Here is a 12,002-nt window from a genome sequence, read left to right as displayed (position 1 = left end):
AGTTGGTAAAGTTGGATGAATTTTAATCCCTGGGGTCAACAGGGCAAAGTAATGTAGAGTTTGTTGGAGAAGTGAAGAAAAGTGTGCAGGCAGGGTGGAGTGGGTGGAGAAGAGTGGCAGGAGTGATTTGTGATTAAAGGTTATCTGTAAGTGTGAAAGGCAAAGTTTATAAGACGGTGGTGAGACCTGCGATGTTGTACGGTTTAAAGACAGTGGCGGTGACTAAAAGACAGGAGGTGGAGCTAGAGGTAGCAGCGCTGAAGATATTTAGATTTTTATTTGGAGTAAGGAGAATGGATTAGAATTAGAAGAATTAGAGGATTAGAAATTGGTTTATTAGAGGGACAGCACATGTAGGTTGTTTTGGGGACAAAGTGAGAGAGGCACAATTTAAATGTTTTGGACATGTGCAGAGAAGGGGCAGGAAGGAGGAAAAAAGTAAGACCAAGGAGGAGGTTTATGGATGTGGTGAGAGAAGATGCGCAGGTAGTTGGTTTGAAAGGGGCAGATGTAGAGGACAGGGCAGTATGAAACAGATTATCTGCTGTGGCAACCCCTAATGGGAGCAGCCGAAAGAAGAAGAACATAAATAAACAATCACTTCCTTTTCTCACTAGAACTCTTATAACTAGGTAATTATATAACAAAGTGAATCAAACATCAAACAAGTTATGGAGAATATTATACTCCACAGACTTTCAGCCCTTTGATCCAATACTGTTTTACCATGTCCTCATCAGCTTCATTTCACAATTTTGCTTTACAGACAGGCTTGGTTGTTCTGTTGGATGCAAGAGCCTGTCAGTTACAACACGTCTTTTATAACACTATGATCCCCGTGCTCCATCCCTTTTGGATGAATGGCATTATGTATAGCTTGGAATGTCTATTATTGATAACCATTTGCTAATTTTTCTTAATGAAAGAGAGCGATAGAGAAAGATAAACAAAAACAACAAACATCTGTGATAACAGTTGTTAAGCATGGAAAGGGATTGTATACATCTAAGCTTTTTGGGATCTGTGTAAATTTTTAATGAAGTTACAGTATGTCATGCCTGCCTCTTGCTGTAAACATACTTGTTGATGCTTGATGAAAATCTCATATGTTCTTTTGTGTGTGTGTAGCCAAGAGTAAAAGATAGATTTTCTCTTATTATGAAATACATTATACGGCCCTATTATTGGCACACCTGACTTTTTCAGCCTAATGTGGTTCTTCTCCAAACTGTTACCACAAAGTTGGAGGCACACAACTGTGTAGGATGCCTGCAAATGCAATAGCATTAAATTATCCCTTTAATCGAACTAGGATACCCAAACCTGATCGATCATTTCAAAGACCATGTGCAGAAAGCCAGTTTCATGAAGATATGGTTTACATGGGTTGGGGTGGCCTGCTGTAAAGCTCTAACCTCATCCCTATTTAACACTTTTGGCATCTACCTTCATAATGCCCTTGTGGCTGAATAAACACAAATCTCCACAAGCACACCAAAATCTAGTGGAACATTTCAAATGGAATATATTTTAATTGCCACAGAGTCATCTGACAAATACATGAAGAAAGATAGAAGATTAGCAAACTGTAGTCACCTGTCTGACAGCGTTGGCCAGTAAATCCAGACTCACACTCACACAAGAAGGAGGCCACTCGGTCTCGACACGTGCCTCCATTCATACATGGCTGAGACAAGCACTCGTTTATTTCTGAGGAGAAAAACAGAGAATCGTCGACACATAAACCAACCCGAATGCGAGCACTAAAAAGTCTTTTCACATGAATTTGGGTGGTTTTTGAGAAAGACGAGTCTTGGAAATGTATGATAAAAAAATGTTTATAGAAGTCTTTTAGAGAAGCCCATTCATCCCAAAAAAATGAAGGCCATTATAAACATACAACTCAAGGTGAACAGAAAATTGATACTAAAAGAATTTTGATAAAAACACAGATCATAGTAAATCAAGTATTTTGTGACATGTTCTGCCTTATTCTCATAGCAACTGAGGAAGAAAACTGTATATCGATAAATCTAAGTCACCATTTGGCTGCTCCATCATCTCACTGGCAGAATTAAATACATTGTTGTTTTTTGTATTTACAGTGACGGGAGTGATGTACTATCCACATTTCTGGAATGATGTTCTCCACAGTTTATGGCCTGTGGCGAGACCGCAGGCGGGCGTGCGCACGTGTGTGTGTGTGTGTGTATGTGTATGTGTGCGTGCACTAGATTCTACACTATGCTTCCAAATGCCACAACATTCACTCAAATATGAATGTACGTATGTAGCACCCAAGTTACAACGATGACTTATATTCAGTATCTTGTGCCGAATAAATTGTATTTCCTGACCTTGGATTAGACACATTTTCTACCCATGACACTTGGTCACTTGGCTTTCCACATGATGTCGAAGAGTTGGCATTTTTGCCAAATGCTGAATGTCAGGGATTTAAGCCTAGTTCCCGTATGTCACAGCAAAGAAATACTTTTAGTTTTTGTGGCACAGATTCCCCTTTGGTTCCAATGGCAAGAGCTTGTTTCTGTTTTAGTCGTTTCCAAGTCAGGCTAAATCTATTGCTTATTTCCTGATAGTGTGTAGCTGTTTTAAATTAGTTTTTAAATAATGTTCTTATTTATATTCCACTGTGTCTAAGATTTGTGAATTCTTATTTAGTGCAGTTGGGTGAACTTGCTTTGTCTTTCCTGCTGTTGACCCTTGCTGGCTATTTTTCTAATTGTAAAATAAACTAACTACATATAAGCCTGTCTGTCTGTATTCGGAATGCTGCTCATACTTCTGACAGGGATTACTGAATTCCCTGTTTTTATAATTTCTACTCTTCTACACGTCACAATGTGATATGCACAATGGAGTTACACTCACCTTCACAGACCGGAGGCTGAGTCCAAGAACCATGGCTGCTGCAGATGCTTTGTGTAGCTCTGGGGTTGGGAGTGTAACCTGGGTGGCATGTATACAGAGCCAAGGATCCAGGGTTGGTGGAAGAGAACTGTACCTCAGCATGCTTCACCTTAGGAGGGGGACCACAATCATTTCCTGTAAGAGATACAATTTCTTTTAATTAAAACATGGGAAATATATTCATTATTTAACTATTCTCTATAACTGCTATATCCTAATCAGAATGGTGCTAATATAGCCACAATATAACCACAAGGCATCGGGTTAACAGTGGACAATCCACCTACTGGAGAACTGTTTTTGAGAATTAAGGTCTACATAAATTTTTGAGTTACAATAAACATATAAAGAACATCCTGTTTATTTGTATCACCACATTATCTGTGTAAAGCTGCTTTGAGACAATGTTCATTGTTAAAAGTGCTATACAAATAAAAATGAATTGAACTGATTTATATTGAGCAAGCTATTTACTATATTCTATATATTAGACAAAAATATAGACACTTGACCATTAGATGTGTATGTATCTTATTCTACATTCAGTCTTCATTTACTGTTATAATCTTCTAAGATGTTCAACTAGATTTTGGAGTGTGGTTATGGATATTTTTGTTCAGTCAGCCTCAAGGGCATTAGTAAAGTCAGGTACTGACTAGACTGAGAAAGCCTGGGGTGCAGTCAGTGAAACTTCATGGAGCTGATTTTGTGCACAGGGACATCACCATGCTGGAACAGGTTTGAGTCTTATAGTTCAAGTTTCAAGTAAAGGGAAAATGTAATGCTACCATATCTACCATACATCCTACACAATTGTGTGCCTCCAAGTTTATGAAGCAATTTGGGAAAGAACCCCATATGGATGGAAAAGAATATAATTATATATATAATATATAAAATGTGTGTGTGTGTGTGTGTGTGTGTGTGTGTGTGTGTGTGTGTGTGTGTGTGTGTGTGTGTGTATATATATATATATATATATATATATATATATATATATATATATATATATATATATATATATATATATATATATCCCAGCCATTAGGTTGCACAAGCCAGTGCACTCTCAATGCCTGTCCCAAGCCCGGATAAATAGGGAGGGTTGCGTTAGAAAGGGCATCCAGCGCAAAGCATGCGCCAAATCAGATATGCGGATCACGAATATGGATGATCTGCTGTGGCGAAAGAAAGTTGTGTGTGTGTATATATATATAAGATATATTTAGATTCAGCCACAGTTTCAATGAAACTATGATGATTTTTTACATATACAGTATGTAGAAATTTGTTTCCTCAGTGTAATTGTTGTTTAGTTTTTTGTTATATATTTTATATTTATATATATATATATATATATATATATATATATATATATATATATATATATATATATATATATATATATAAATATCAAATATATAACAAAAACTAAACAACAATTACACTGAGGAAACAAATTTCTACATACTGTATATGTGTAAAAAAAATCATCATAGTTTCATTGAAACTGTGGCTGAATCTTAAACAGTTGTCATAATAGAACTTGAAATAGGAGGTAAAACTGTATGTGTGCTAAACCAAAGTGATAAGCAGGTTTTCTGGTTTATTAAAAACAGTGAAGCAAGCAAAGCAAAAAGGCTAAGCAATACTCAGAAACACAAATCACATATTTACTAGTGTCTAGTAAATCGGCAACCATAAAGAAAAAACGCAGAAAACTAAAGCATGAAATCATCACAGTTGGAGCGAAACATCGTATAGCAACAATGAAACTAGTGTAATTTGACAGAGGACAGAGGATTTCTGTAATAGATGTACTCTCATAATTTAAAAACAAAGCTTGATTGAAGTTTTAATTTGATGAAGTACCTAAGTAATGCACTTACATAGGAAGGTATTCAGACAACGCAACTCTCTCTGCCATGCAATGAAAATCTACAAAAGCTAATAAGATTATTTTCGTTTCTTATAATAATAATAATAATAATAATAATAATAATAATAATAATAATAATAATAACAATGCAACTGTGTGACTGTATCTGTCATTTACAATATTATGTTATTACACATTACATTTATATTATTACACTTATATACACTTTAATATTCTGCTTTCTTCAGTGGTTTGAATGATGTCTTTTGTAGCCAAAAAGTAGTTAGAATTACAGTGATTGAGATGTTTTGTATGCATTCTGCTTTGCATTTTTTGTCAACAGCTACAAATGATAAAAAGCCTTCCTAAACTAGAATCACTAGGATTTTGATTTGGTCCTTCCCCTAAATCTATAAACAGGGAGAAATCATATAAAATGCTAAACATCATTAATTTGATATGTTTCCGATGACAAGGGGCTGATTTTTTCCTTGTGGAAGAGTGCAGCAGCAATGCACTATTGCAACCTTACCTTGTGGAAAACCCACAAACCCTGAAATAGCGATGTCACTGTCAAGAGTTACAACCACCATTCAGAATGAGGATCAGATTTACAGAACATTTCTTCCGGCTCTCTTTTTCCCTGAGGAGGAGAGCAACGGCCAAGTACCCCAGGAGAAACTGGCATGCGTTACCTCTTCCTGGCATCGTTTTCTATTCCCTCTTGAACCTCCCTATAAGCTGCACTTACTGCGATGGATGTTTTTTGCTATTGTACGAATTGATTATTGTGTTACAATCCCTGGAGCATTTATAATAAAAGACAAGAGAGACGGCTTACCATCTAAAGCCGGACTGGCTCCTTTGCTGATCTCACAGTGTCTTCCTATGAAAGATCCAGGACACTCACACTTGTATTTGCCGATGTAATGGAAACACGTTCCTCCATTCATGCACGGGCCAGAGGCACACGGATCTGGTTTTCCTGCACACAAATACACAGCATAAAGTGTGTACAGCTTTTTTCCTTACAGCAGTGTTCTTTACAGACACCCAACTTTATTAACATCCAAATGAAAAAGTGCTAATCTATTCATCTGATGAACTGCATGTGCAGTTGTGATTAATTTACAGGGAGCAATCCTGTACTCTATTAGGAGAAATCAACATGAAAATCTTGAATGACTGCGTGTGAATTTTTCTCTGTAGTCATGCCAAGTTCGGATCTCAAACAAGCCTGCTGGAAGAGTAAAGGCAAAACTGAAACTTGCTACAGGTGTAGGTAATTACACATCACATCTAACAGCCAAATGCATCATACATGCAGAACTGATATTAGAGCCATAAGCCTGTGTTCTGTACATTGGGCATTTGTTCAAATGCTGTTATAATCTATAGTGTAGATATAACTAATCCCACGAGCATTCCCACGTTCATTTTATACAGATGTTGAAGTACACTATACTGCCAAAAGTTTGCGGACACCTGGTCATAAGTATGATATTTGCTTTTTGAGCATCGCATTCCACATTTAGTCCCTATTTGTTCTTCTAATTCCCTCCACACTTCTGGGAAGATGTTCCACTAGATTTTGGAGTGTTCTTGTGCACATTTGTGTTCAGCCACAATTGTGTTAGTAATGTCAGGTAGGGTAAGCAGGCCTGGGATGCAGTCAGTGTTCCATTTCATCCCAAAGATGTTCAGTAGGGTTAAAATCAAATCTCTGTAGCAGGCCACTCAAGATCGTCCTTTCCAAAAAATGTAAACCATATCTTCATTTTTTTTCACTTTGTGCACAGGGGCATTGCAATGCTAAAACAGATTTGGGTTTCCAAGTTCAAGTGAATGCAAAATATTATTATACTGCATCCAAAGACGTCCTATACAATTGTGTGCCTTCAGCTTTGTGGTAACACACAAATGGCAAGAAATGTCAGGTGTCCCAATACTTTTCTCCATATAATACATTATAAAAGAACTGCAAATTTAATACCAGTCCTTCACTTGTATCAGTTTGCAGAGGTAATTTCTGTTCCAGATGTAGCTTTCAGGTTGTAATAAATCACATAGAGCTAATTTGAGATATTTCCAGAATCACAGCTCTGACATTTTTACCTTTATGGTAGAGATGCTCTAAAATCCATATTTACAGTCAACACACAAACAATGCAAGAAATGCCTTGCTTATTAAAAAAAACAAATGTTCTTTAAATCCCCACCCACTTAAATACAAGTCTAGGCCAGAACATCGGAATGCTTAAGCCATTAGAGCCAGTGGTCAGTTGGTTAGAGGCATCATTTCTTATTTCTTCTATTTAGAGAGCAAATGGCGCAAGATTTTATTTTTTACATGCATTGTGAAAGAGGATGACCTTTATACCCAGCATTTTACTATTGAAGGTAATAATAATAATAAAGTACTGAAACTGATTAGTGCTAATAAAAGTCAGAATTCAGTACTTAATGTTTTTGACATGAACAATACTGTTTTATTCTGCTCAACTGAAACATGATTGGACTCTAAGATAGTGTTCCTGTGTAAAAAAAAAAAAACAAAAAAACAAACAAAAAAAAAAAAAGTTGCATTTCTGTAATTGTTTGTATGTAAATGAGTTTTTATGATCAATCAGAGCAAGTGCAAATATTTGTATCTACGGTTTGTGAACATGTGGTGTTTCAACATGTGTGAGCAGTCATTAATCATTACAGTAGCTCTTAGAAAGTGCTGCACAACATTTTCAGGCTCATGTGCCAGGGTACGTTTTTGTTCCAGTCCACGAAGGATCCAAGTCTTGAATGATTTCCAGCACACCGAATCATTCTACACGGCCAAACAGTTGCACAACTCTAATATAAGACAAAGTTGGGATAATGAGATTCCTTAGATGAAAAGCCTCTTGGCTTTGAGGTGATGCCGTTTCTGTGCAGGGTTTTTATGGCTCTGTGCGGAAGTGCAGTTGTCCAAACACGAATGAAAGCAGATTGTGCACTCCTTCCATTTGAAAGTGAAAACGCATGGTTAGAGCTCCACTGAGGGAATCGTGGAAGGATAATTTGGTGAAAAAACTTCTGCCAGCACATTCACACATGGGCCTTTTAATCGTAGTCATCGAACTTATGAAAAAGAGGCACGGTTGTGCACAAATATTTCCAACACCTTAAAGCTTTTGGCACAAAAATAATAGTCTCCCTTTAACTCACCCACTTCACAATGTTTTCCTGTAAACCGGTAAGGACACACACAGTAGTAGCTCCCTGCATCTTCTTTACACGAGCCGCCATTTCGGCAGGGGCTAGAGGCACACATACTTAATCTGACTGAGGAGAAAAAAGGAAGAGACGAATCAAGGCTGCATGTATCACCAAGCAAATTTATAAGGGTGCCATTTACCAAAATATTTTAAAGGCAAAAAGACAGATAGCACATTTTTAAAGCGCACAATTGCACGTTTATACCTTTTTCACAGTTCTTCCCCCTGTAGCCTGGTTCACACTCGCAGGTGTAACCTCCATCCTGCTCGTAGCAGTAACCCCCATTTTGACATGGTGAAGAATCGCAGGCCGATTGGGGCTGTACTGGAAAACACATACACCAACTTGACCACGTTCCATCACTCCAGGAGAGAACTGGTAACTTTTATTTGCACTTATGCTTTATTTGTGTCAATGTGTATGACATCAGATGGAAAAACTAGATGCTGACAGTAATTACAAAAAATCCAAGTGTTCCAATGTACAAACTCGATTCCAAAAAAGTTGGGACACTGTACAAATTGTGAATAAAAAAGGAATGCAATAATTTACAAATCTCATAAACTTATATTTAATTTACAATAGAATATAGATAAAACATCAAATGTTGAAAGTGAGACATTTTGGGAAGTTGGGACAGGTAGCAATAAGAGGCAATAAAAAGCAATAAAAGTTAGATGTACATATAAGGAACAGCTGGAGGACCAATTTGCAACTTATTAGGTCAATTGGCAACATGATTGGGTACAAAAAGAGCCTCTCAGAGTGGCAGTGTCTCTCAAAACTCAAGATGGACAGAGGATCACCAATTCCCCCAAAGCTGCGTTGAAAAATAGTGGAGCAATATCAGAAAGGAGTTTCTTAGAGAAGAATTGCAAAGAGTTTGAAGTTATCATCATCTACAGTCCATATTATCATCCAAAGTTTCAGAGAATCTGGAACAATCTCTGTGCGTAAGAGTCAAGGCCAGAAAACCATACTGGATGCCCGTGATCTTCAGGCCCTTAGACGGCACTGCATCACATACAGGAATGCTACTGTAATGGAAATCACAACATGGGCTCAGGATTACTTACAGAAAACATTGTCGGTGAACACAATCCACCGTGCCATTCACCGTTGCCGGCTAAAACTCTATAGGTCAAAAAAGAAGCCATATCTAAACATGATCCAGAAACGCAGGCATTTTATCTGGGCCAAGGCTCATTTAAAATGGACTGTGGCAAAGTGGAAAACTGTTCTGTGGTCAGACGAATCAAAATTTAAAGTTCTTTTTGGAAAACTGGGACACCATGTCATCCGGACTAAACAGGATAAGGACAACCCAAGTTGTTATCAGCACTCAGTTCAGAAGCCTGCATCTCTGATGGTATGGGGTTGCATGAGTGCGTGTGGCGTGGGCAGCTTACACATCTGGAAAGGCAGCATCGATGCTGAAAGGTATATCCAAGTTCTAGAACAACACATGCTCCCATCCAGATGTCGTCTCTTTCAGGGAAGACCTTGTATTTTCCAACATGACAATGCCAGACCACATACTGCATCAATTACAACATCATGGCTGCTTAGAAGAAGGATCCGGGTACTGAAATAGCCAGCCTGCAGTTTTCACCCATAGAAAACATTTGGCGATCATAAAGAGGAAGATGCGACAAAGAAGACCTAAGACAGTTGAGCAACTAGAATCCTGTATTAGACAAGAATGGGACAACATTCCTATTCCTAAACTTGAGCAACTTCTCTCCTCTGTCCCTAGACATTTGCAGACTGTTATAAAAAGAAGAGGGGATGCCACACAGTGGTAAACATGGCCTTGTCCCAACTTTTTTAAGATGTGTTGATGCCATGAAATTTAAAATCAACCTATTTTTCCCTTAAAATTATAAATTTTCTTAGTTTAAACATTTGATATGTCATCTATGTTGTATTCTGAATAACATATTGAAATTTGAAACTTCCACATCATTGCATTCTGTTTTTATTCACAATTTTTACAGTTTTGTACTTTTCATATGAAATTCAAGACACTTCCTTTAACCAAATTTATGTGATCAACTATATCAAATATATATATATATATATATATATATATATATATATATATATATATATATATATATATATATATATATATATATATATTTGAATTGTATTAACAGTTCCAATTTTTTGGGAAAGTTTTGGAAGCACCTTGACTGAGAGTGGTGTGTTTATCATCTTCATGTTTCTCAGCACTTACCATAAGGGTAGAAGTCTTTGTGATCATGCTCAAAGTCAATACCAGTTTGACACGTGCAAAGGTATGTGCCCCCATATTCCAAACAAGGACCCCCGTCCGGACATGGCCTGCTGTTACTGCATGGTGTCTGTGTGACCTCTACAAACATACAAAACAATTCATGAGAGTTTGCAAAATGATCGAAAAGGAAACAACACCAAGCTGCACAATTATTTGAATAAGATTAGAATGATTAGCTTAGATTTCATCACGTAGTTAGAAATTCAATTATTCTTTAAATACCAATCAATTGTTTCATAATAATGTTATATTTATTAAATGCTACCTTTATAAAAAAAATCACACAATCACGTGAAAAGGCATATACAATATATAAATAGACACTTTATATGCTGTGTTTCGCATACTTTTTCAAATAATTTCATTATGATTTTCATATTTCAAACACACTTCAAAATGTAGTGGAACATGTTGCTGGAAGATTATTATATTATTATTATAACAGTAAATTGGGATAAATGTGGAATGGGGTGTTCAAAAAGCAAATAGAATCATTTGATCAGGTCCATACAGAGTTTAACAGGTGATTTAATATATTTTTTTAATGTTCATTATTCACAAGTTGGGCAATTGATTTAAATGTTTTTTTTTTCTTTTATATTGCACTGATTTTAATTCCAGGATATATCTGTATTTAATGTCTAAAATAAGGTCAGAAGCTAGTATTTTTTAGAGCCTTGATTGCAAGAATAGATTAAATCTTCTATGTGAAATCTGCTTTTAAATCTTCTGCAACATTTATTATGTAACTCAAAACGCGATGGCAAAACTGCACAGAACTCCCTAAAAATGTGCATACAACCAATGTATAAATTACAGCACAACAGCGAGACTCTTCTTTTCCTTAGCACTAGCTATAAAAAAATATCTGCCCTGAGTTGCTGCTCCATATATTAAATGCTATTTTAAATTGAGCAGAATTCAAGTTGTTGTGAAAGCATTTTATCATAAGAAGAATGTTTAAAAGCAAATAAAGCAACAATTTCAGTAAAATCTAATTTATTTTTCATTTTGTTCCCAAATGATTAAAAGCCCACATGTGACGGTGTCTAGAGAAAAAAAGTACTTTGTACTGTACTGTTTTGTTAGCACCAATCTTCCGAAAGTCAGAATTGACTTAAAAACTGCTTACAGTTTCTGTAAGGACATACCAAACTGACAGTAGAGTCCAGTGAAACCTGTTGGACATTCACAGGTGCCATTTGCATCAGTGCAAACACCTCCATTCTGGCAAAGACACTCTTCTGCAAGACAGACATAAACAGAAAGAGAACGAGACACTCAGGAAGTGTACACGGTCTTTCTTTGATGAGCAAATAAGGTTTTTAATTGGTTTACTATCATGAGGAACCAAGCTTTTTAAATGGTCTTAATAATGTTTGTTGAAACAGAAATGTGTTGCAATAACTTTTTTTTCCGTTTGTTTTCTCTTGGGTCTCTTTTTCTCATGTCTTTTTCCCACACAGTTCACGAAGTTCAGGATGACTGTCAGTATTCTGCATCTATCGTTCATCCTAACTGCATGACTATTTATTTTTCCTCCCTTCCCTGAGTGTAATTGCAGAAATGGATCAAAGGACATGGCAGTATCACTACTTATTTGCTTCCTTTTGAAGTTCAGGGGGTTTACGTGAGAGTATT

General features: G+C 36.6%; 1 protein-coding gene across 3 annotated transcripts in view; it reads right to left on the bottom strand.

The window, feature by feature from the left end:
- Positions 1 to 12,002, bottom strand: part of sned1 (sushi, nidogen and EGF-like domains 1) — a 49,925-nt gene that overhangs the window by 15,714 nt on the left and 22,209 nt on the right. For 2 of the 3 annotated variants that reach the window (XM_046858631.1, XM_046858648.1), the window contains 7 exons: positions 11,513 to 11,605; positions 10,302 to 10,439; positions 8,267 to 8,386; positions 8,012 to 8,128; positions 5,652 to 5,795; positions 2,893 to 3,066; positions 1,597 to 1,710 (listed from right to left, as the gene is read on the bottom strand). In XM_046858631.1, the coding sequence (XP_046714587.1) occupies positions 1,597 to 1,710; positions 2,893 to 3,066; positions 5,652 to 5,795; positions 8,012 to 8,128; positions 8,267 to 8,386; positions 10,302 to 10,439; positions 11,513 to 11,605 (900 nt within the window). The remainder of the gene's footprint in view (positions 1 to 1,596; positions 1,711 to 2,892; positions 3,067 to 5,651; positions 5,796 to 8,011; positions 8,129 to 8,266; positions 8,387 to 10,301; positions 10,440 to 11,512; positions 11,606 to 12,002) is intronic. The other variant, XM_046858639.1, reaches the window with a different exon arrangement.

The sequence above is a fragment of the Silurus meridionalis genome, chromosome 1 (genome assembly GCF_014805685.1).
Source record: "Silurus meridionalis isolate SWU-2019-XX chromosome 1, ASM1480568v1, whole genome shotgun sequence".
NCBI classification, from domain to species: Eukaryota; Metazoa; Chordata; class Actinopteri; order Siluriformes; family Siluridae; genus Silurus; species Silurus meridionalis.
This window is presented reverse-complemented; position numbering and strand designations above follow the sequence as displayed.